The following is a 25,982-nucleotide window of genomic DNA, read 5'->3' as shown; positions in this document are numbered from 1 at the left end:
ATGTATGACTGACAACTGATAACTCTTTGTATGTTACTGTACTGTTAAAATAATTAGCAATCAATCACTGCATTACCTGCTAGGATAAATAATTGTTTCTGATAATGGTAATAATAGATTAGTTCTCTTGGCTAACAGAATAATAATACTAATACTGCTTTTTTTCTATGTTAAGTGAATGAACAGATTGTTGGACTCATAATTTTGGCGCCCTAATGACATGACATTCAGTAAATATTTGTTAGCTGAAGCAATAGGCAGATTACTTATCACTGCCCTCAGCTGCTAGAGTAGCCCTAACATGTGGGAAGTAAGTGGATACGGTATTTAACATAGAAGCCCCTAATTTTAGAATAAATTTGCAACCTCATTTGCTGAAACTTGGAGTTAATGTGTGCTAAGCAAAAGATACTTGTAATTTATCATTTTATGGACTCTCAAGTATATACAGTTCCCTCCTAAAATTGGGAATTGGCTTTATTCCAAAGTCTCAACTAGTTACTAATAAAAAATCTATATTCAGAAATAAGCAACCTGTTTTATTTATAATTCCTTAACCACCGATGAGTGAGTAAACTAAGAATGTGATCAACTTTACAAGAAATGACAGCACCCACAATAAGTTTATCACAAATTAATTTGTACTAATAAGTTGATTTTTTATTTCCAGTTGGCAGATATCCCTGTAACAATCTGCACGTATCCATTTGTATTTGATGCCCAAGCAAAAACTACTCTGTTACAAACAGATGCAGTCTTACAGATGCAGGTAAAATATTATGTAATACTACTCTGATTTGAGAGGGTTTTTAAAATTATTTCTGTGATGTTTTTAGAAAGTAAATATTTGAAATTTGCCTATAATCATTAATCAAGGTACTCAAAGGACCTTGGGTAGCTATAAAGAAGACTGCTGCATGTGCCATGTGTATTCTTAGGAGGGCTGCTTATAAAAAAGGGCTGCAATGAAAATAGAATAATTTAGACCTTAATCATTTTGTATCTTAAAAAATGGTATAATCCTTTCATTACAGAAATATGTAATCTTTATAAGCAGTTTTACTAGTATGCTTGATAAAATATTGGTTTGTTTCAAAATCTTGCTTCATTATGTATTTATATACTTGATCAAAGATGGAAGTTAGAGAGATGATGTTAAAGTAGGAAGCATTTGATCACTTGTTAGGAGGATGTAAAATTTCCTTGAAGAAAGTTTTAGTAGTGTAAGCTATTTTCCTGAGGTTGCGCATCATTATCTCCTACTCCTCTTTCTTCTCCCCTTCCTATCTCCCTGCCCCCCTTCCATTTTATGTTGAGCATGCTTTCATTTTTTAAAAATTAGTTCATATTATGACTTTGAAGAGTTACAGTAAGTTTGCTTTATCATTTAAACCTGTAAATAAAAAAGATTTTGAGCGTCCTCCTCTGGTATAGAATATCTCACCATACAGGATAAGGACTAAGGAAAGGATGAAAAGAGACTTTGAATGTTTAGTATTCTAAAAATACTTTTTAAAATTTAAAAACCCTAAATCTTAATAATCATCTTCATTCTGTTCAAGTAAATGCATGTGATATTCTAAATCCCTCCACATATTTTAATAAATACAAGGAGGAGTTTTAGAGATGATCTTATTTCCATTTTCATCAACAGAAGAAACAAATATTTTTGTAGGTTTCTATGCTAACAACTAGTAAACCAGTTTTTTGGAGGTCTGTGTTAAAATGGTAAGTTAATAACTTGGGGCTTTTAATATGGGATATTCCATTTTAAAACAAGAACCCAGGGAAAACCATAGGAAAAGAACAAATGTTTTAAATGATAAAAGCCAAATGCTTGGTTTGTGAACACATGCAGTGATTACCCTACTAGGTGGATTTCTGTAGTACTTCCTTAGGTTGTACTAATTCTCTTTAAAGGTTTGTTTTATGCTGTTTTTTTGTCTCCTCACTCTCTGTCCCTACTCTCTAGTTACTGTTTTTTAGAAAAAACAGTGCTCAGATTTACCATTATTATTATAGTTCTGTGCTGACTTAATGGTGTTATGAGTTATACATTAATATAAAAAATTTAAAAAGATACTCTTTATGTTCAGTTTAATTTTTATGCTGTACTAGATACTCTGTTGGGTTTTGTATGAATTCAGTAGCATAGGAATTATTATAGGAATTATTGCATACCTATAAATAATAGGTAGAGGTTAGCTTATCCAGTCACAGTAGCTTCTTTGTAGCATTGCTATTAAAATTTTAATCTTTTGTTTTCTAGATGGCCATTGACCAGGCCCACAGACAGAACGTCTCCTCTCTTTTTCTCCCAGTGATTGAATCTGTGAATCCCTGCTTAATTCTGGTGGTGCGTAGAGAAAATATTGTAGGAGATGCGATGGAAGTCCTTAGGAAAACAAAGAACATAGATTACAAAAAGCCACTCAAGGTAATTTGACATTTCCTTTTTTATAATTGAGGCTTTTATTCAGAAGCTGTGTTTCAAGTTTTCCTATTTGTTTTTAGTGAGTGAATCTTTGAAATTTAATAAATACAATTATGCATTTTTTTAAATGATTGTTGAGCATTTATATGTAATAAATAACATGCTGTAGGGTCTCCAGAATGTACTTTGATTTCTTTCCAGTCTACTCAGTGTTTGCATTATGCTATTCTAGGTTATATTTGTTGGAGAAGATGCTGTTGATGCAGGAGGGGTACGCAAAGAATTTTTCTTGCTCATAATGAGGGAATTATTGGATCCTAAATATGGCATGTTTAGGTATTATGAAGATTCCAGGCTCATTTGGTTTTCTGATAAGGTAAATGTCCAACCGTCTAAATTACTTTTGTGTATATTCCTATGTATGTATACATATATGTGCCAAGTTAACTCAGTAAATAAGAGTTATTACTGGATTCCTAACATATTTTGTTCAGAGATCTGCTTTATTACAATTTTAAAAATGACAAATTTTTGGACTTGAAGTCCAAAACACATTAATGCTTACCACACATTTCAAATTAACAATGTTGATTATTCCTTCTGCTGATTTCAATTTGGGGATTGAATAATGATCGCCAGATTAACTTTCCTTCTGGGGAAAATTCACTTATCATTAGGGATCATTGATCTCTCTACCTTATCATTTAGGGCAGGGCTTAGTAAACTTTAGTCCATTAGCCAAATTCTTCCCACCACATGTTTTTGTAGATAAAGTCATGCCCACTGATTTACCTATTGTCTATGGTGGCTTTCGAGCTATAACAGTAGAGGCAGAATTGAGTAGTTACAACAGAGACCTCCTGGCCAATAAAGCCTAAAATGTTTGCAGTTTGGCCCTTTGCAGAAAAAGTTTCTCGACCCCTGATTCAGAGACTATAAGTGAAATGAATGGTTCCATTTGTAGAGCTCCATTTGAATAGAATATCTATCTATTGGTTATAAAAACCTTGATGTACTGTTTAATCCTTCTGTCAGGCTGGTGGTCTTATGTGATGTTAGCTACTGTTGATGCTCAGTGCCTAGAGCCATTAATTCATTAGGGGTTGCAAAATGGTGCCACTCTAATTCTAATATTTCTTTTTCATTTATTAGCTTGGATACTTCCAAATAGAGAAATTTTCCCGCACTGTTTGATTCCTTAGTGGTACAGTTCATGTAGGAAAGGATTTTTTCTATTTACTAATTTTTCAAAAGAATAAATCAGTTCATTATCATCTTCCAGTGGTAACAATGCAGTTTTTGGTTTTGTTTTCAAGTATCATTACGTATTCATGGATTTAAACATGCCTGATGTTTTTCAGTCCATTGCCGTTATTATCTTTATAGATGCTTATTTTGTCCCATCTTTGTCCAGGGAGAATTCTTCAAGTTGACACCTGAGTCCTTTTGAAACAACCTTAGTACTCTTTGGTGGCTTCCTTGCTACCTAGTGTACTTGGTATGACAAAATATTCCAGACTTATCTTAAACATTTACTGCCTAACAATACCAACATTACCACCAATATTATGATTACCGAACATATTTTTTAAATTGTTTTGCAATTCTTTTTGACTTTAGGACATACCCTAATAGACAACCAAATAATGTGTTTTCATATTACTTGAAATTGTCATATTCTGTATAATTATACCACCAAATGGTTACACATTTAAGTTGTTTGTTATGATGTACTATTTAATCCCTCTGTCAGGCTGGTGGTCTTCTGTGATGTTAGCCACTGTTTATCTGTTTAAATTTAATTTTATAATACAAAATATTTACATAGTTCCAAAGTCAAATCTATAAAATAAGATATATTAAAAGAACTCTACCTTATTTTCTCCCTCCTCCTATGGATGATCTTTTTAAAATAGGGTAATATTTTTAAAATTTTGTGGGTTATCCTTTTTTTAAAAAATAAATATAAGTAGATAGCAGTATATTACATACCTAAATCAGTTTCCTGGTTTTGACCATGGTTATGTAAGCTGTTATTGGAGAAAACTGAGTAAAAGGTACATAGGAATTCTTTATACTACTTATACAATTTGTGAGTCTTAAAGTGTTTAAAAGAAGATGTATTTTTTAAAAGCAATGGTATGCATATTTTTTTCTTCATCAAGACAGAGTATTTTATTATAGGTGGGAAATTGGAGCATGTTTGCATGTTGTGATTAATTACTCAAAAAGTGAAAAATGAGTGATGAAGGAGGGGATATCAATTGGAGGAGCAGAGTCCTTAAGTTGTGAAAAAAGAATGGGATTTAGTGCACTAATGGAGGATTGACTGTAGTTAGACACATAGGTCCATAATATCAGGAGGGAAAGCCACATATATATGCAAATACAAATCACTTGATAGATTTGATGGTAGGACATTGTGAAAGTTTTCTTGAAATTGTTTCTGTTTTATAGTGAAATAAGATACAAGGTTATTAGAGGATTAAAATGGGGGAAGGTTGTGGGAGTTGTGAGGAGAGAGGAGAAAGGAGAAGTTGTGAAATTATCACTTTGGGGAATGGGAAAATAAATTGACCATGTAAATAAATATAAGACTAGACTGGTAGCATTGAAGGCCCACTTGAGACTTATGTTCATGAGTTTAAAATGAGAGCAGTTGGCTTGGTTGATATTTTGTGTTTTTGTTTTTTTTTTTCCTTTTCTCTTTAGTCACATTTAGCTGCTTGGGTAGAACTAAGGAAAAGGCCAACAGCTGATTTTAACCAGGTTGTGGTTTTAACAGATGAACATAGCACAGAAGGGAGTAAAGCAAGAGAGTGACTTATGTTGATGGACCATACAGTTTCAGTTTTGTGAGGACTTGGTTTGGAGATGATAATGATTATTAATAATAAATAAACAAATGGTGGAGTCAATAGATTGTACTTTATGGTGGAAGTGAATTGTAGTGTGGGTCAGGATTAGGGAGACTGAGATGAAATTGGAGAGGATGAAGCACAATAGGGAGTGCTTTAGGGAGTTGAGATTTGGAGAGTTGCAGTTGAATGTAAGATATAACCATGGGAATAGGTATTTGAGGTATGGAGGAGGACAAGATTGTTGGAAGTAAACAGGTCCAGAAATTGAGAGGCTAGAGTATTGGATGCATTTTTTGCCTGGATATTGAAATCATCAAAAACAATGGCAGAAATAGTAGTAGAGAAAAAAAGCATAAAATGGTGCCAAAATCGGTGAATGAGGGATTATGGAAGGTCTTTAGACAGCTGTACAAAGATTAGTAGTAGGAGGTATAGTCAGTTGATAGGTGTTTTAGAGAAGTTGGGGGTTTTAGGAAGGCAAGTAGAAGGATATATAGCAGCACTGAAGAGCAAGGAGACCTACCTTGCCTCTAAGCCCAATCATATGAAGGGTTGGAAGAGAGAAAAGACAGCATTTATGATCACTGCAGGAGAAATGGTGTCCTCTGGAGAGACAGTCTTGTTCACTTAGAACAAAAAGGGAAAAGAAAATTTGGAGAAGTTCAGAATACAGGCAGTTTTCAAATGATAGATTGTGAATTCCAGAGCAAATAGTGAAAGGGGCTTGGTAGAGCAAGGACAGTCATGAAATTGTTACATTTTAGGGCATATGCAGTGCCATGTGGATGTGGGATTAAGGATAACTTGTGAGTTTTGAGGCTTTGTATGTTGGTAGGAAAACAGGCATGGGAGATATGATGGAATAGTCCTAGTGGCTTGAGGTGGGTGGACAATGTGTTGAGATGGGTACCTGCCTTCCTGGCACTTGCCTCCTAGAGCAGTTTGTAGTGGTATAACAAGTAACTTGAGAGGGCATATGGGATGAGGACCTGTCCTTGTAGGAACACAAAGAATTCTGCAAATAGGTAATGTTTTGAGAACAGGTGAGAGATACTTGTAACAAGTTTTATGATGGATCTCTGTGGGACCTTTTCAGTTATATCTCAGTTTAGCCAATGAGAGCCCGTTAGAGCTGGCTCACCTTTTGCGTACTTTTGACATATCCCCATTATTCTTTAGGCATTTCCTTACATTTGGTACAATAAATGTTCCAGGCTTATCTTGTATTTTCTCTGCCCCAGCCCTGGCATTAACCATATTTCATAAGAGCCCTCTTGTGTTTAAGAGGAAAATGGTATTTAGAAATCAAGTTCTGGATGCCAAGTATACTTGTTACTGCCAGGGAGTCATTGCTTCATGTTTTTCTCAGCAGAGAAGTAGGAACTATGTGTATGTATACACACATGCACATACAGATCTATCTATATTTATGGCTGTATGTATGTTGAAGACCATGAAATCAGACTGATACCTCTAATTCTACCCAAATACCAGAGTTTACTCTAGACTTCTCCCTTTCCACATTATGTATATAACTTTCATCACCAATGAGAAACCTGCTGTCATCTTCAGGGTATTTACTCAGTTTCCCTGTATGTAACCAGTCTTTGTGGGGCACTGGTCTAAAGCTCAGCCTCAGATATACTAGACTACCCTCTACATTCACTTTGTCATGTTAAGAAATTCCCTTCTGTCCCTTGTTTGTTAGGTGTTTTTATCATGAAAGAGTATTGGAAATACTCTTTTGTCTAGTGCTTTCCCTACATCACTTGAGATGATCATGTGGTTTTCTTTTTTCATTTTGTTTATATGGTGAACCATTCTTGCATTTCTGGGGTAAACCCCATGTGGTCATGGTGTATAATCCTTTTAATATGCTGCTTGATTCAGGTTGCTTTTTTTTGTTTGTTTTTTTGAGGCAGAGTCTCACTGTTGTCTGGGCTAGAGTGCAGTGGAGTCATCACAGCTCACTACACTACAACCTCAAACTCTTGGGCTCACACGACTCTCCTACTTCAGCCTTCGAAGTAGCTAGGACTATAAGTACACACCATCATGTCTGGCTAATTTTTCTTTCTTTTTTTTTTTTTAATGGGGTATTGCTCTTGCTTAGTCTGGTCTTGAACTTCTGGTCTCAAGCAATCCTCCTGCCTCTGCCTCCCAGAGTGCTAGGATTACAGGAATGAGCTACTGCACCCGCCAAGCCAAGTTTGCTATTATTTTGTTGATGATTTTCTCTTCTGTATTTTTAAGGAATGTTGGTCTGTAGGATTGGGTTTTTTGTTTGCGTCTTTATTTTTGTTTTGTTTTGTTTTTTCAGGGTTTTGGGTTTTTGTTTTTTGTTTTGTTTTTTTTGTTGTTTTGTTTTTGGTGAGGTCTTTGTCTGGCTTTGGTATCTTGGTAGTGCTGACCTCATAGAATAATTTAGAAAATGTTACCTCCACTTCAGTTTTTTAGAAGAGTTTGAGAAGGCTTGGTGTTAATGCTCCTTTAAATATTTGGTACAGTCTGGTCCTTGGCTATTCTTTGTTGGAAGGTTTTTGATTGCTATTTCAAACTCTTTAATTATTATGGGTTTATTCACGTTTTCTAGTTCATATAGTATCTACAGAGTACCGTTGGCCCTTTGTATCCAGTGGTTCTGTGTCCATGGATTCCACCAACTACAGATCAAAAATATTCTGGAAAAAATATAGTCTGTATACATTTGTACTTGAATGTATACAGACTTTATTCTCATAGTTCCCTAAACAACACAGTATAACAACTATATAGTGTTTACATTGTATTAGGTATTATAAATAATTTAGAGATGACTTAAAGTATACAGGAGGATGTGTGTAAGTTATACACAAATACTGCACCATTTTATATCAGGGACTTGAGCATCCTTGGATTTGGGTATCCACAGGAGGTCCCAGAACCAATCCCCAATAGATACTGAGGGCCAGCTGTAGTTTGTGGGTTTGTAGGAGTTTGTCCATTTCATCTAGGCTGTCTATTTTGTTGGTGTACAGTTGTTCATACTATTTTTATAACCTTTTTTATTTCTATAAGTTTAGTAGTAATGGCCCCACTTTGATTCCTGATTTGGTAATTTGACTCTTCTCTTTTTTTCTTGGTCAGTCTAGCTAAAGGTTTGTCACTTTTGTTGCTCTTTTAAAAGAATCAACTTTTGGCTTTGTTGCTTCTATTTTTTCCCTATTCTTTATTTCATTCATCTCTGCTTTACTCTTTATTTTCCTCCTTCTGCCAGCTTTGGACATAGTTAGCTCTTCTTAGTTCCTTAGGATAGAAAGTCAGGCTATTGATTTGAGGTCTTTATTCCTTTTAAATTTAGGTGTTTACAACTTTTAATCTCCCTCTAAACACTGCTATTCTTGCATCTCATAAGTTTTGATATGCTGTGTTTTCATTTTCATTAATCTGTAAGTAATTACTTATTTCCCTTGTGATTTCTTCTTTGACCCATTATTTATTGAAGAGTACAATGTTTAATTACTATGTTTGTGAATTTTCCAGATTTCTTTTTGTTATTTCTAGTTTCGTCCCATTGTGGTCTGAGGAGATTTTTTTAATGATTTTAGTCTTATTAAATTTATTGAAATTAATTTTGTGAGCTAACATATGGTCTTTCCTAGAAAATGTTCCATGTGCACTTAAGAAGAATGTATATTCTGCTGTTATTGGGTAGAGTGTCCTATATATGTCTGATAGGTCTCATTGGTTTATATTATTGTTCAAGTTCTCTATTTCCTTATTGGTCTTCTATCTGATTCTATACCTCATTGAAAGTGGGGTATTAGAGCCACCAACTATTATTTCAGAACTGTCTTTTTCTCCCTTCACTTCTTTCAATTGTTGCTTTATATATTTTGGAGCTGTGTTGTTAAGTACATGCATATTTGTAATTGTATATTCTTGATGAATTGACCCTATTATCAGTATATGTCTTTGTCTCTTTTAGAAATTTTATATTATGTCTGTTTGGTCTATTATTAGTATAGTCACTCCAGCTCTGTTTTGTTACTTTTTACGTGAAATTACTTTTTTCTAAACTTTCCCTTTCAACCTATTTGTGTCTTTGGATCTAAAGCAAGACTTAATAGTTGGATTATATTTGTTTGTTTAATCCATTCTGCCAGTCTTTTCTTTTTAATCACAGAGTTTAATCTATTTACATTTAATTTCTAATAACAAAGCACTTCTGTATTTTCCTGTGTGATTTTTATGTCTTGTGTCTTTTTTGTTCCTTGATTCCCCCATCACTGTCCTTTTTTGTGTTTGATTGTTTTCCTAGTGTACTGTTTTCCCTTTTTATCTCCTTTTCTGTATGTATTTTAGTTATTTTCTTAGTGGTTGCCCTGGGGTTGGCAACTAACATCTTAAATTTATAGCAATCTAGTTTGAATTAGTACCAACTCAACTTGCAGTAGTGTATAGAAACTGTGCTCTTAGATAGTTTTGTCTCTTCCTCTTTATTTTGTTACTGTTGCAACTTACGTCTTTATACATTGTGTGCCCATTAACATAGATTTATTGTGTTTTATGCATTTGTCTTTTAACTGTATAGGAAAAAAAGAGGAGTTACAAATAAAAAATATAATTTTACTACAATTTTTATTTCTTTGTATAGTTTTGTATTACTCTGTAGTATTCTTTCATCAGCCTGAAGAACTTTAGTGTTTCTTATAAGGAAGTTCTGGTAGTGGCAACCAATTCCCTTAATTGTTTATCTGAGAATGGCTTACTTTCTCCCTTATTTTTGAAGGACAGTTTTCCTATATGTAGAATTCTTGCTTGACAGTGTTTTTTTTTTTCTTTCTTTTTTTTTTTTTTTTTTTTGCAGATCTTTAAATATTTCATCTCACTATCTTCTGGCATTCATGGTTTTTGATGAGAAATCAGCTGTTAATCTCATTGAGGAGCATACTGGTGTTCCTCAATGAGCAATGACAAGGTGTTTTTCTCTTCATAATTGGCTTTCACACTTTGATTATAATGTGTGTCAGTGTTGATCTCCTTGAGTTCATCCTGCTTGGAGTTTGTTGCACTTTTTTGGATATTTAGATTTATGACTTTTATCAAATTTGGGAGTTTTTGACCATTTGTTAAAATTCTCTTTCTGCCTCTCTCTTTCCTCCTTTTGGGACTCCCACTGTGTGTTTGATGGCATACTTGATGGTGTCCCACGGATCTCTTAAGCTATGTTCATTTTCCTCTTTTTCTTGCTTTTGTTCCTCAGACTGAATAACTTCAATTGACCTATTTTCTTTTTCTTTCTTTCTTTTTTTTTTTTTTTTTTTTTTTGAGACAGAGTCTCACTCTGTTGCCCAGGCTAGAGCGCCATGGCGTCAGCCTAGCTCACAGCAACCTCAAACTCCTGGGCTCAAGCAATCCTACTGCCTCAGCCTTCCAATCCTACTGCCTCAGCTGGGACTACAGGCATGCGCCACCATGCCCGGCTAATTTTCATATATATATATATATATATATATATATTTTTTTTTTTTTTTTTCTTTCAGTTGTCCAGCTAATTTCTTTCTATTTTTTTAGTAGAGATGGGGTCTCGCTCTTGCTCAGGCTGATCTTGAACTCCTGAGCTCAGACAATCCACCCACCTCGGCCTCCCAGAGAGCTAGGATTACAGGCGTGAGCCACCATGCCCGGCCATCAATTGACCTATTTTCATGTTTGCAGATTCTTCCTTTTGCCTATTAAAATCTCCTGTTGTACCCCTCTAGTGAACTTTTTATTTTAATTATTGTACTTTTCAGCTGCAGAATTTTTATTTAATTCCTTTCCATAATCTCTCATTATTGACATTCCCTATTTGGTGAGACATTAATATCCTGGTTTTGTTTAGTTCTTTTTTTTTTTTTTTTTTTTTGAGACAGAGTCTCGCTTTGTTGCCCGGGCTAGAGTGAGTGCCATGGCATCAGCCTAGCTCACAGCAACCTCAGACTCCTGGGCTTAAGCGATCCTACTGCCTCAGCCTCCCGAGTAGCTGGGACTACAGGCATCTGCCACCATGCCCGGCTAAATTTTTTGTATATATATTTTTAGTTGGCCAGATAATTTCTTTCTATTTTTAGTAGAGACGGGGTCTCACTCTTGCTCAGGCTGGTCTCGAACTCCTGACCTCGAGCAATCCACCCGCCTCGGCCTCCCAGAGCTAGGATTACAGGCGTGAGCCACCGCGCCCGGCCTTGTTTAGTTCTTAGTCCATGATTTCCTTTGGCTCATTGACTATATTTAAGGCAGTTGATTTAAAAATCTTTGTCTAGTAAATCCAATGTCTGGGCTTTCTCAGGGATATTTTATATTAATTTCTTTTTTGTGTGAATGAGCCATTATCGTCTTCTTTCTTTTCATGCCTCATAAATTTTGTTGAATACTGAACACTGAATATTATAATGTGGCTGCTGTGGAGATTCTCCTCTCTCCCCATGGTTGTTGCTGCTTGTTGTGGGTTCTTGTTGTTTGTTTAGTGGCTTTTCTAAACCATCTTTGTAAAAGTCTGTATTCTTTATGTGTGGCTACTAAAGTATGTTCTGTTAGCTTAGTGGTTACCTTAAACACTGTGAACCAAAAAGAAAAAAACGGAAGAAAAACATACTCTCCTAGGTTTTTCAGACTGGCTCTGTCTTGGCTACTCCTTCAGACCCTAGCTGTATACATACATGTCTGACTTAGCCTCCATTTCTTGCTTCTGCAGAAATGTCTAAAGATCAGCCAAAGGTGAGAGCTTAGGGTTTTCTCTGGTCTTGTCTGAGCATGCGTCCAGCTCTGGGTGCACACCTGATCTGCTAGATTCCCTGCTATATACAAGAGCTTTTCAAAGCCATTATTCCACCAAGTATCTCCTTCCCCAGCCTCTTCCTTCCTAGGTATTCAGTCTGTCTGTTGCTTGCCCCAACTAGTGGTCATGGCTAATATTAGGACTTTAAATATGAAGTGTCTGATTTCAAATCAAAAGTGTAGTTTATTATATCTCAAATAGGAAGCAGTACAATTAATCAAAGTATGCATCTAAACTGTGGACACAGTTTTACCATCTTAATGGTAGCTTGTTTATGCCCGCAGTGAGGAAGCCTGGAGAACAGGTGGCAATGAAATCATGAAAGGTGTTTTCCACAGCTTGTTGAGAATTGAATATTTTCCCTTGCAAGAAGTGGTCCAAAGCCTGGAAGAAGTAGTAGTCAGTTGGTGAAAGGTCTGATGAATACGGTGGATGACAGAGTTTCCAAGTACAGCTTCTGCAGTTTGAGCAGCATTGTTTATGCAGTATGTGGTCGAACATTATCTTGCAAGAGAAATGGCCTGTCTCTGTTGACAAATCTTGGCTGCTTAATCGCAAGCATCCTCATCATTTCATCCGTTTGGTTGCAGTGCACATCCACTGTAATCGATTGACCAGGTTTCATGAAGCTGTAGTGGATAATATCAGCACTGGACCACCAAACAGACATCATTAGCTTTTTTGGATGAATATTTGGTTTTAGACTGTGTTTTGGCACTTCATCGTTGTCCAGCCATTGTGCTGAATGCTTGCAATTGTCAAAAATCCATTTTCATCACATGTAACAATACAGTGTAGAACTGGTTCACATTTATGTCATGACAGCAAAGAAAGGCAAGCTTCCAGATGATTTCTCTTCTGATGCTTGTTTAATTCATGCGGAACCCATCTATCCAGCTTTTTTATCTTGCCCATTTGTTTCCAGTGGTCCAATATTGTTGGAATAGTAATGTCAAACTTTGCTGCTAATTCACACTTAGGTTGAGATGGATTCACTTCCACAGCAGCTTTCAGCGCATCATTATCCACCGTGGTCTCAGGTCACCCACATGGCTTATTTTCAAGATTAAAATCATCAGAACAGAACTCTCAAACCATTGATGTACTGTGCGTTCATTAGCCACATCTTTCCTAAATGCTTCATTGATATTTGGAGCTATCTGTGCAGCATTAGTTCCATGACGGAACTCACATTTGAAAGTAACACGAATTTTTGACTTATCCATGGTTTCACAAAAATTGCTCTAAAAAAATTTGAAAGATAATCACGAGTCAAAATGTACATTTGAAAGACTGAGGATGTACCTTCACAATAAAAATAAAATGAGAAGTGTCAAAGTGAAATGTCAGAGATGTCAACTGTCAAACTTAGCACTTAAGGAAATTGGATACTTCATACTTAATAACCTAATATATTCGCTTTTAAATACTTCTCACAAGTGTTACTCACCTAGGAAATTGTTTAAGGCCTGGGGGAACTCAACCAGGCAAAACAAAGGAAAGTCCTTGAGCTGATCTCAGGGAGCTACCTACCAGACAGATCAAAAGACATAACCACCATCCTTTGAGAATAAGGTTCATATTGCTCCCCCTGTTGCCAGAAACTTGCACCAGAAATGCAGATTTGGGGAGTGGGGCATGGTAAGTGGGTAAGTTAAAATACCACAGTGCTCTTTTATTAAAATCCAGCAGCTTCTTCATTAAGTATTCCCCTAGTTGTTGTAAGTTTTTGATTAGTTTTTAGAGTTACAGAAGAGTTCTTTCTGACAGTTTTTGCTATCTAATTGTTTTGTGGAGGGGATTTCATTTTGGAGTTCCCTATTTGCCATTTTCAGTGACATCACCTTTGTATTTTGGGGAGAAAGTGATTATTGTTCTTCCCCCTTACTTTAAAAATTTGTTTATATGTTTCCCAAAGTACCTCTTACTTCTTGGTTTCTTTTTTGTTTGTGTTGTCTTTTTCTTACGCTCATTGGCTGTTTATTCACATTGTAAGAGCGTGGCACTGAAAAGCTACCTAGATACTTTATGTGCGTAGGTGTGTGCATTAATTGATTTACAGGCCCCATTCATAGGTGGGGACCTTTCAAGGCAGAATCTTCAAATGCCAGCATATATTGCTTTTCCTTTGGGTTTTCAAGAAAGGTTGTAACTCTGGCTGTCTGTGTTTTGGTAGTATTCTGAACTACAGAAAGAGAAGCTAGGATTCTCATGGTTCATTGTACAGACCTTCATTTGATCTCTTTGTTTTCAGTGCAGCAGCCTTACCAACTGCTATCTCAGGTCCCAGAGCCTCTTTGGTTCCCGCTCTCTAGAAATGCATAGGACTTGGCTGGACATGGTGGCTCATGCCTGTGACCCAGCAATTTGGGAGGCTAAAGCAGGAGTATTGCTTGAGCTCAGGAGTTTGATGTTACAGTGAACTGTGATTTCCACTGCACTCCAGCCTGGGTAAACACAGCAAGACCCTGTCTCTTAAAAAAAAAAGAAAAGAAATGCCAATGACTTTCCATCAAGCATCCTATTTGCAACCCCACTCTAATACCTCTGAGTTTCAAAGTCTTTATGTTTATCAGCTAAGCTAATTCTGACTTTACAGGTATTGGTAGTTCCAGTTCCTGGGCCTAAAGCACAAATTAGCTATAAATTCCTGTTTCATTTTTTTCTGCTTTACCAAATCAGTTACCAGCCATCCACCTACTTTTCAGATTTTGAAATGTTAACATCTCTTTAGTGCTGTTAACACTCTCTTATACCACTTTTATCCTTTATTCTCATTTAGAAGATTTTAGAAAGGAGAAAGCTCAACACATCATTCATTCTCCCCTATATAAGAAGGACTTTCTAAACTTAAACACAATGTAGAGCATAACAACAGAGAAAGATTAATTTGACCACTGAAAACTGTGAAATTTATACATAGCAGAAAACAGAAAATTAAAAAACGTATAGCAGACTGGGATATATGTAACAAATATGACACAGGTTAATGCCCTTTATAAATCTGAATACAAATACATAAGAAAAGCATTATCCCCCAAAAGATAAAGTGGGCCAAACACATGAAGGGATATTTTCATAAGCATACACAAATCTCTGATTTTCAGTATTATTAATAGTAAAAAATGTATACTAAAGGAAACTGTCATTTTTAAACTCAAGACAAAAATGTGTGTTTATGTGTGTATAGTGTGTACACAGATGAAAATAGGGAGAGAGGGGCATTTTCCTATTGTGCAAATGGCAGTTTAAACTGTAACTGGTGTAGAGGAAAACAAGTCAGCAGTATGTTTAACTATCTTTTGACTTAGGAATTCTTTCTTAGAAAGCAGAATTTCTCCTAAGGAAATAATTCAAACTATGGCCCAAATATGCAAAAAAGATGCCCATCTTATTTTGAATGTTGCTGGCTAGTTAGAATAACTGACATTTATTGAGCCTTTACTGTGTGCTTCAGGAACTATGCTAAAAGCATTTTACATACGTTATCCCATGTAATCCTCACAACAACAATATGAGATAAATACTATGTTTATCTTCTTTGAAAACACTGAGGCTAGATAGTGACTGCTAAACCAGGTCTGGAGCCCAGGTCTAATAAAAAATTATTCACTTAATCATCATGCTCACCAAATTTTCTGTGAATGTATGTTACTTCTCTAAAGATGGGAAAAGAAATAAATATTGTGTTCAGTGTTTAAATAATCTAAATATCCAGCTACAGTTAAGTAGGTAATGTAGTAGATCATCATACTTTTATGTGATGTACAGCCATTAAAAATCATGTTCTAGAAACATTTAATGACATAAGAAAATTAGACAAATGAAATAAAACCTTAAATAATAGTATTTTTAAAATTATTTTTCTAAACTTACAGTAGATGGAAATACACAAAAATATTTTTAAATCATTAATTCTGAGTGATTGGTTTATAGTTGTTTATTCACTTTGTTTTTCATGTTTTTTCATTTTCCAAATTTTAAATGTATATTACTTTTTAAATCAGAAAAGTTATAGTAATCAGTTCACCTATAAATTTAATGAATGACATGGTTATGCTTATATTTCTGGAAAAAACTAGTTGTAAAATCATTTGTATAGTATGATGTCAGCTAGGTTCTAATTTTTTTTAAGTCTTAGAAAATACATTAGATGGAAATGTGCAAAAATACTAACAGTGATATAATCCCAGGGAGATTGTAATGAACATGAATTTTTTTCTTGTTATTCATTACTTTTTTCTCTATCTACAAAATTTTATCCTGTGAGCATGTTTTGTAATCTGAAAAAAATTAATGTTTTTACTTGGAGGACATGTCTTTACTTTTTCTTTTGTATTTTTAGACATTTGAAGACAGTGATTTATTCCATTTGATTGGTGTTATTTGTGGATTAGCAATTTATAATTTTACTATTGTGGACCTCCATTTTCCTTTGGCTTTATATAAGAAACTGCTGAAAAAGAAGCCATCCTTGGATGATTTGAAAGAACTAATGCCTGATGTTGGGAGGTTAGTTGTAAAAAGTATCAAGGTTAGGGTTTGGAAGATAAGAAATGAAGAACGTACAGAAAGCTTTCCTTCTAGGAATAATTACATTTTATTGTTCCTATTAAATTTCTGAAATAGGCCTACAGTCCCAGCCACTCCAGAGGCTGAGGCAGGAGGATTGCCTGAGTGCAGGAGTTCAAGTCCAGCCTGAGTTCTTAAAATTTTTTAATTTAAAAATTAAAAAAAAATTCTGAAATAAACAAATGCGCTTCTAATAAAGGAAAATCCATTATATTACTCAGACCAAAATTTTCTACTAAAAGACTACATTTTTAGTCTTCAAACCTAGATTTGTGGTATTTTTAACAGTACTTTGCAAATATCAGATAAATTTAGGAAGGTCATGTTTCCTGAGAGTGGTTAAGTGATTTATTTGGACTTTTACTTCTGATCACTTTTATTCCTAATTTGAATATGTAAAGTTTCTTTTTATTTATTACATAAAATGGAATAAAAATTACATATAAATAAGGACAAATGTTGACAATAGGAGGATACATGGCCTTTGTATTCAGAGAAAGAGATAAAAACCTTAGACTGATTTTTTTCTTCTTCAGTGTTTGTAAGTTTGGCATTGTACATCCACTATTTTGAAACAAATATAAAAGTACAAATTAGTGCAAGACTTTTATCAAGAGGGAATAAGAAGTATATGCTTATTCATAAGCAAAATAGTCAAAATACCCAATAATGTTTTACCTCAAAGAAAAATATATATTGTTTTGCAGAAGCATGCAACAATTACTGGATTATCCAGAAGATGATATAGAAGAAACATTTTGTCTTAATTTTACGGTAAGATGAAAACACATAGGTTAGCCTAATTATTCATCATCCCTTTTATTTAACAGCTATGATTATGGTTTTTCTCTGTTTTATGGATGAAATTCTTAGAGAACCCTTTAGCTAACATTTATTGAGCATTTACTATGTGGTAGCTAGTCACAGTACATGCATTATTTCATTTAATCCTCAACAATCCTATGAGGTTAGTATCATCCTTATTTTACAGATGAAGAAAACTAAAAACAATCATTATCTTCAGAATCAGTATTCATATCCAGCTCTGTGACTTCAAATGTGCTTTATCATTATGCTAAAGATATTTATGAATACAAGAGGTCCTCTTTAAGGGTTTTTAATCTGCAATTACAAGAAAATTCTTAATGAAGCAAAAGGTTATAACATTTTACTACTAATATCACTACTGAACTTACCACTGGAAAGATTAATTCCCACTCACATACATCCCTTCCTGCTTCATACTAACATTCATCCTTGCCTAACTTGTCTTCCTCACTGTTGGATGACATAATACAAATACTATTTTGAAAATGAAATTGCACATCTTGTAAAAGATGCACAATTTTGTTAAATCAGTGGAAGGGATGTTAAATAAGTGATCTAGTCACATACAAAGCCATTGACAAATGAGGATCTGACAGAAATAGACTAGTTGACAGTTAAAAAAGAAAAAATCAGCAATGATTATGATGTGGCACTTCAGAAGGGAACAATCTGAATGTTGGGAAAATTGTAAAACCTTCAGTTTTCTTTTTCTTCTTAAAATTTTTTATTTGTATATTTCTGTGTTCACCCCCCCAGTATAGTCCTCTTTATGGTTTTGTTGTCAATGCTGATAAAAGATAGCATATTCTGCTGCCACACAGTTTGCCTCACTTCTTAAGAGATTTTCAGTGGCTCTTTATTGTTTGTAGAGTAATAGCTTTAGAATGGGCATCAAAGACATTTATAATCTGGCTTTCTTTCTAACTTCCATTGTATCCATTGAAACCAAATTTTGTTGTATCACACAGTAGTTTTTCATATATCTTATCTTCCTCTTTTTTAGAGCTACTTGCCATACATTTTCAGAACTTAATATTTACTCTCATATCTATCCTTTTGTTCAACTGATGTGCTAAGTTTGAAATCACTTCAGACCTCTCCCAGTCTTTCAGAATCGTACCCATTCTGCTACGTGCTGTTCAAATGGCATTTCTTCTTCCTCAAGGTCTTTCATACCTCTTCTAGTTAGAATTAAGTTTTCTTTCCTCTATAGTCTGATAACATTTATTTTTATTATAATGGGTTGTTTATATAACTACATTTCTCCTCATTTACTAAATAGTAAACTTCAGAGCAGGGATGTATTCTTCTCTTATCCCACTCCTATTATAGTGTTTTATAGATATCAGATTTTAATGAAAGAGGATAATATTGCAAAAAGAAGGCATGAGAAAAGATGCAGAGATGGGAATGGTAATATTTGTAGAAAAATTGCCAGACCAGTAAGAGAAATAAAATATTTCAAAATAACTCTTCATAAACCAAATTAATGCATAATTGGAAAAACGGCCTATGATCAAGCATACAAGGCAGGTAGAGGAATACAGGAGTGACAGTTGTCATGTGGGAAAAATGCATAGTTGTTCTAAGCTGAGTTTGCATTCTGATCCTTAGATTCTATTACTTATCTAAGGAAAACATCCTTTCTAATATTTTACTCATACAGTAATCATTCTAAAGTTTTATGTGCAATAAATACTCAGTTTCCTGTTCTTAATTAATCAAACACTTGGCAATTTATAATTAGTTAGTCATGGTAGGATTTCACACTACTAGAGAGGTTAAAAATTCCTAGTTGTGGCCTTAAGCAGAATTCACAAATAAGCTTATGATAGCAGAATTTTATCTCAGATTTATTAGTTGTAATATTAAATGAGATAAAAGGTAAAATATAATAGATTATTAAAATACTCTAATAAGTTTTGAGTCTGACATTGACTTTTTTTAAAAATTTAAATTAATAGATCACAGTTGAAAACTTTGGTGCAACAGAAGTGAAAGAGCTGGTTCTAAATGGTGCAGACACAGCTGTTAACAAACAAAATCGGTAAGTGAATTATAGCAGCATCAGTGGAGTAATAAAAAATCAATAGGCATTTTCTTCTGTATTTAAAAAACCTGTTACAACCCTAAGTTTTCACTCATATAAACTTAAATTTTGAATCATTAGTGAGGAAGTAATCTGCCTTTTGTTCCTGAAATCCCTTTAAGACATTAAACAAAAGAACAAGGAGAAGGGAGAGGAGACAACAGCAAAGATAATTTTTGGAAGCCAAAAAACAGTGGTAACTAACTTTAGCAAACTAGAGAAAGCTGCAATATCAGATGGGCTGGAGGAGCCAAGAAGCCAGCCAGTTCATACTGCAGAACAAAAGCTCAGGTGCTGAGTATAGACTATACCTTTAAAAAGTGCATGGGGTTTGGGGAAATGCTGGGAACAGAAAGGTTGACTCCAGCCATGGCAAGGAACTGAACTGGAAATAGGGAGATTACGTGATGAAAGTCTACAGCTCCCTCCCCCTTGATATTACACATTGGAGGATCCTTTTCTGGGGAAACTGTCTAACTTTTAAATGTGAATGGTTAGCCAAAGGACAATAGACATTTAAAGAAAGACCAGAATAGTCAAAAAGAATGGCAAGGAAATAGGAATCATGCAGGATGAAGGACAAAACTTCAAAAGAAACTGAAATCAGTGTCCTCAAAATGATGAGTGACATCCAGATGGATAATATTAGCCATTTTTAAAAATTTATTGAAAGAAATGAGATGAATGAAATTTGTCAAAGAAAATGGTACAAAAAAACTCGGCACTGAATGACATCCTTTCAGGACTAAAAACATAGGAAGTGGAAAAAAACACATATACTAAGACAAACCAAGACAAACATACATGAAATTGCAAAATCTTGACTCTAAAGCCATCCGGGAAAAAAAGCAGACCATTTACAAAGAATAACATCAGACTTGCAAAGAACAACACTGGATTGCTCCTTGGCCCTTTGGCTAAGATCAAGGAAGTGAAGAACAACAGAAGGTAGAACATCAAAATTCTGGGAGAAACTTAGAATTTCATATCCAAACTATTAACATCAAGTATGTGGGTGTATAAAAACATTTATTGTTTTTAATATGTATTAAAAACATACATGCACAATCTCAGAAGCTTCAGGAGGATGTATTCTGTCTACCAAAACAAAGAATCAAAAAAACAAAAACATTTCCAATATAGGATAGAGGCAAAGAGGATTCTTTCTGAAGGAATAATAACTGTGTAGAAGATTTAGAAAGCTAACAATCTAGGAATCTAGGTTAGATCAAGAGGTTGGAGGGCTCCAGGAAAAAAATGCAGCTGATGCTACTTAATATATTTGAATGAATCTAGAGGAAATTGATATTTTTTAGAGAAGTTGGGGATGATGTTGAAGTAACAAGCTAAGGAAAACGTTCTTTTTAAGAAAAGAAAGGTAACCATAGAATACAGCTTAACTGTGAGTAATATTTATATGTATGGAAATGTTAATGAATATTAAACTAGAAATTGTTGTCTCAATATAATGGGAGGAGAGCATGTGAAGGACAATTAAATAAAAGATAAATCCTCACCTTTCATAATAGGTATTCAGTGCATTAGATAATATTTAAAATTGAAAATCAAGGAATAACAATAGAACTATATAGAGGCTTAAAGGTAAATATCAGAAGGAATAGCAAAAAGAGTTAACAAATAGTTTCCTTTGAATAGCAGGAATTTCTGGTGGAGAAGTGCAGGACAGAGAGCTGCTTTGTTCTCTTCTATTTTATTTTAGTCCTTTAAACAAAGTTAGCTTAGTGGATATTGCTGAGGACTTTCTCCAAATGATTGTAATCCAGTTCTGCTACTTAGAAGCTGTGTAACTTTAGGTAAATTAGTTGATGTCTCCATACCTCAGCCTCCTTTTCTGTAAAGTGGAACAATAAGTTGTACTTACTTCATGGAGTCATTGTGAGGATTAGGTGAGGCAAAAATTTTAGGATACTTAGAATAGGACCTAGCACATGTACGTGCTCAGTAAATGTTGGCTATTAGGATTATTACTATTTGATGTTTTAAACTGTGCGTATGTCTTACTTTGATAAAAATAAAGCTGTTCTTAAAATTATGTGAAACAATTTTAGGTCCTTCTAGCTGTCCTTTTTTTTTAAAAAAAAAAAAGCTTGGTTTTGAAATACTTTGATTATGATTTAGATTTTTTTCTGCTGAGAAATAAAGAATTTTGACAAAAAATATGTTGGCACATAAAATGATCTAGCGTTTTGTGTTTAAAGGACTTAACTAGTATAGATGAATGTAACTTTCTAATTGCATGAATTATAAAATTATGCATTACAAAATTGTTCTTTTTCTCATCAGAACTCAATAGCATATGCTGTCAGTTTTTCCTTAGGCCCACCAACTTTATATTTTACAATGGCCTCCTTTAACCCTTTTTCCTCCTTGTAAATTCAGTTTGGAATACCATTCCCATTTGCAGCAGCATCCTTTATTATTTGGTAGACAAAGATATAAAATATTGAAATCCTCTAGTACTTATTCTCATTATTTGTTTGACCAGATAACATCATAAAAATGTTTGTGGCTAGCAAAACAAAACAAATTGAATGAAATTGTGGTTCTAATTACTGTATTAAAGGGGTTTTCCTTTTTTTCTTTACCATTTCCTTTTGTATCATAAGAGGCAGAAGAGAGTCAGAAGGGTTTGTGTGTGTATACACACACACATTTGAAAAGCAACTCCACTTGTAATCTGTAATGATTATGCTAAAAGAATGCAGATAAAACCCCCTCTTAAGTATTTATTTTTATAAAATAAATTTTGTTTAGATTCCTTAGAATGAAAGGGAAAAAAAGACTGGAGTGTATCAAATAGTCTGAATCCCAAAGCTCTCATTTTTTATCACCTAATATTTGTAACAGATCATTCTTTTTAGTGGTGCATGTGCGGTGATGTATGTAAATTCTCAATAATTTTCAAATATTTAAAATTATTTTGACAGTCATTTGTATCATTCTTCCCATTAGGAAATGACATTTTTTCTATTAGCAATAGCCTAAGAATAACTGAATGCCTCACGGATGTATACCTGATTTTTATATAGAAAGAATAATAGGCTTTTCCATGACTGCTCTCTTTGAACCCTACTCATGCTTTCTCAGTTTTGTAGAAAAGTAGCCAAAAGTACAGGAACACTGAAAGTTGTAATAACACTATATTATGTATTCTCTGTAAATGATTTTTATAACATGTGCATGTGTGCTTTTCATTTCTAGGCAGGAGTTTGTTGATGCTTATGTGGATTATATATTCAATAAATCAGTGGCTTCCTTATTTGATGCTTTTCACGCGGGCTTTCATAAGGTCTGTGGAGGAAAAGTCCTTCTGCTCTTCCAGCCTAATGAACTACAAGCGATGGTTATTGGAAATACAAATTATGATTGGAAGGAACTGGAAAAGGTAGGGAAAAACAATCTTATGGCATTGTTTAAATGGAAAGGCAACAGAACATGGCCTGCTGGTGGAAATCTTGCCCTTTTATGTATCATTTTTCATTTTATACAATTTATTGCTGTCATTTTGTAGGAAAACATTCAGCCTTTCTTATTCCACAATGAATAGATTTGAACTGTGTATGACGGAGACTATACAAGGGCGTTGAGTATCAGGAGACAGATCTGAAGGCCATCTTGGAAACTGACTACCACAAGTTTCAACCCTGGGTGGGGAACCTGCAGGCAGCCTTGGGGCCACATGTGGCCTTTTGGATCCTTGAGTGTGGCCTTTTGACTAAATCCAAATTTTATAAAACAAATCCTTTTAATAAAGGAATTTGTTTTGTGAAGTTTGGATTAGGTCGAAAGGCTGCACTTGGGAATCTGGAGGGCCACATGTGACCTTGAGGCCGCAGTTCCCCAGCCTTGCGTGGGGCTTGGACCATGTTAACATTATGTGTCAATTGCCAGATTCAAGATTCAAAACAAAACTAATATCCCTTAATATTAATAAAAGTTTGTGTTGTTTTTAGAATACAGAATACAAAGGGGAATATTGGGCAGAACACCCTACGATAAAAATTTTTTGGGAAGTATTTCACGAATTACCATTGGAAAAGAAAAAACAATTTTTGTGTAAGTATTTTTACTGGTTCTATATTTTATGAGACTGGAATCTAATTCTAGTATTATTCCAAGGTCCTTTTTTTAATGTTTAAGTAGGGTAATTTAGGGGGAAAAAAAGAGCTAATCTGCATTCTTAATGACATGTGTTTTCTTAATTCGAAGGCTACATTCAGCTTGCCTCCATTATAGCATTAGTTCTTAGAGATAAAAGCAGACTATTAAAATATGTTATAGTTAAAATAAGCTATGGTTACAATGAACTAGGGTTGTAGAATTCCTTCTAGATTTCTAAAAAGATCTCTGGAATACAGTTATCCCTCAATATCTATCCATGAGGGATTGGTTCCAGGACCCCCAAGGATACCAAAATCCACAGATGTTCAAGTCCCTTTTATAAAATAGTGTAATATTTTCATACAACCTATGTAATCTTTAGATTACTGTCACATGCCACATAACGTTTCAAAAAGAGACCACATATGATGGTGGTCTCATAAGATTATAACAGATTTTCACTGTACCTTTTCTATGTTTAGATACACAATACTTACCATTGTGTTACAATTGCTTACAGTATTCAGTACAGTAACATACTGTACAGGTTTGTAGCCTAGGAGCAAGTAGTCTATACCATACAGCCTAGGTGTAGGCTATACCATCTAGGTTTATTCAAGTACACTCTATGATGTTCACACAACCACAAAATTGCCTAATGATGCATTACTTAGAATGCATCCCCATCTGTTATGCAGTGAATGACTGTGCCTAATACAATGTAAATGCCGCGTAAAGAGTTGTATATTTGGATTGTTTAGGGGATAATAAGGAGAAAAAAGTCTATACAGTACAAACTATTCTCTTTTTTTTTAATATTTTCAATTTGTAGTTGGTTGAATCCATGGGTGCAGAACCTTTGGATATGGAGGGCCAACTGTGTAGCTCTTTTCTGTGTTGTCTTCATTTTCTTTTCCTCTTTGCCTTAGCACCAAAATTTTCGGAATTGCTGTAGAAAATAGAACTTTGCCAGACCTTAGTTCCCTCATTTATAACACACATATGTCTGTGTGTCTTTTATCTGTTAAAATGTGTATTCTAATAGAAATTTGACCTTTTAAAGTTGTCAGAATTTATGTATATAAATATTAGTGACATTTCCTTTGATACTTTAGCTATTGCGCAGAATATTTTGGCAGTCTTTTTTGAGAATCTTAGTTAAATTCTTTTCTATATCATCAGGATAACAAATTATTACTCTCTGAGAGTGATTTGAATTTTGGCTGCCCATTATAAATTTTTTATCAAAAATTACAGAAACAAAACAAATAGGAAAAGGAATCATAATCAAAACTCATTTTGTATTCAGTTTATTAACTAGTTCTAAATGGCTTTTCCCAAAGGGGTCTCAAAATGTTTTTGGCAATGGCAATAGCCATTCATTCATCAAACATTTATTAAGTACTTTCTTTGTGCCAATATTAAGGTTATACTTTTAAAGAAAAAATGTGTATGGATAATCAGTATGTGTCTCAAAAATCTTGTCTTTCACAAATTCTGGAAGTAGGCTTCCATCTCAGAGCAAATGTTAACGTAAAGCTCTGCTATAGTGACTGTACTACATACTGCTTGCTACTTTGTTGTTTGGCTGAATGATATTTTTCTTGGTAGTGTTTTTGACAGGTAGTGATCGAATTCCTATTCTTGGTATGAAGAGTCTGAAACTAGTTATCCAGTCAACAGGAGGTGGTGAGGAGTATCTCCCAGTTTCCCATACCTGTTTTAATCTTCTGGATCTTCCAAAATATACAGAAAAAGAAACACTACGCACTAAACTGATCCAAGCCATTGATCACAATGAAGGCTTCAGCTTAATATAACTTTGGAGTTATTCTAACTATTCAGTTTAGTGCAAAAGCATTAAACTATTGTGTTTCTCTTGTGGTGATGAATTCAGCAAGGTAACAGAGATACTATTATAATTCTTACTTGCAAAATGTTTGATGGTATGAGTGTTCATGAAAGCCAAAAAATATTAAAGGAAAATGAACAAACTGTTAATATTAAACTTGTATAGCACCATGGATTTTTTTTGCCATCTTCTAATAAACATCACAAGTATTGTGAATACATTAAAGTTTTACTAACATGAATTTTAAAGAGTTTGCATATTTCAGTAATGATCTGGTGTGTGAGTGCATGGAAATGTTGCTTAACTTTTCTTCAATCACTGGGTGAAAACCTTTAACTTTGGCCTGCAATAGTCATTTGATTATTTTTTCATTTTGTAAATAATGTTAAGTTTTGTAATAAAATAGTTATGTTCTGATACCA

General features: G+C 34.3%; 1 protein-coding gene across 6 annotated transcripts in view; it reads left to right on the top strand.

The window, feature by feature from the left end:
- Positions 1-25,982, top strand: part of HERC4 (HECT and RLD domain containing E3 ubiquitin protein ligase 4) — a 110,864-nt gene extending 84,882 nt beyond the window's left edge. For all 6 annotated transcript variants that reach the window (XM_045569246.1, XM_045569245.1, XM_045569248.1 and 3 more), the window contains 9 exons: positions 671-769; positions 2,270-2,437; positions 2,667-2,810; positions 16,443-16,609; positions 17,377-17,443; positions 19,462-19,544; positions 22,809-22,992; positions 23,561-23,663; positions 25,320-25,982. In XM_045569246.1, the coding sequence (XP_045425202.1) occupies positions 671-769; positions 2,270-2,437; positions 2,667-2,810; positions 16,443-16,609; positions 17,377-17,443; positions 19,462-19,544; positions 22,809-22,992; positions 23,561-23,663; positions 25,320-25,528 (1,224 nt within the window). In that variant the 3' untranslated portion in view covers positions 25,529-25,982. The remainder of the gene's footprint in view (positions 1-670; positions 770-2,269; positions 2,438-2,666; positions 2,811-16,442; positions 16,610-17,376; positions 17,444-19,461; positions 19,545-22,808; positions 22,993-23,560; positions 23,664-25,319) is intronic.

This window comes from Lemur catta, chromosome 14, assembly GCF_020740605.2.
Source record: "Lemur catta isolate mLemCat1 chromosome 14, mLemCat1.pri, whole genome shotgun sequence".
Classification (NCBI taxonomy): domain Eukaryota; kingdom Metazoa; phylum Chordata; class Mammalia; order Primates; family Lemuridae; genus Lemur; species Lemur catta.
Note: the sequence above shows the minus strand (reverse complement) of the source record. Positions and strands in the feature narration are given on the sequence as shown.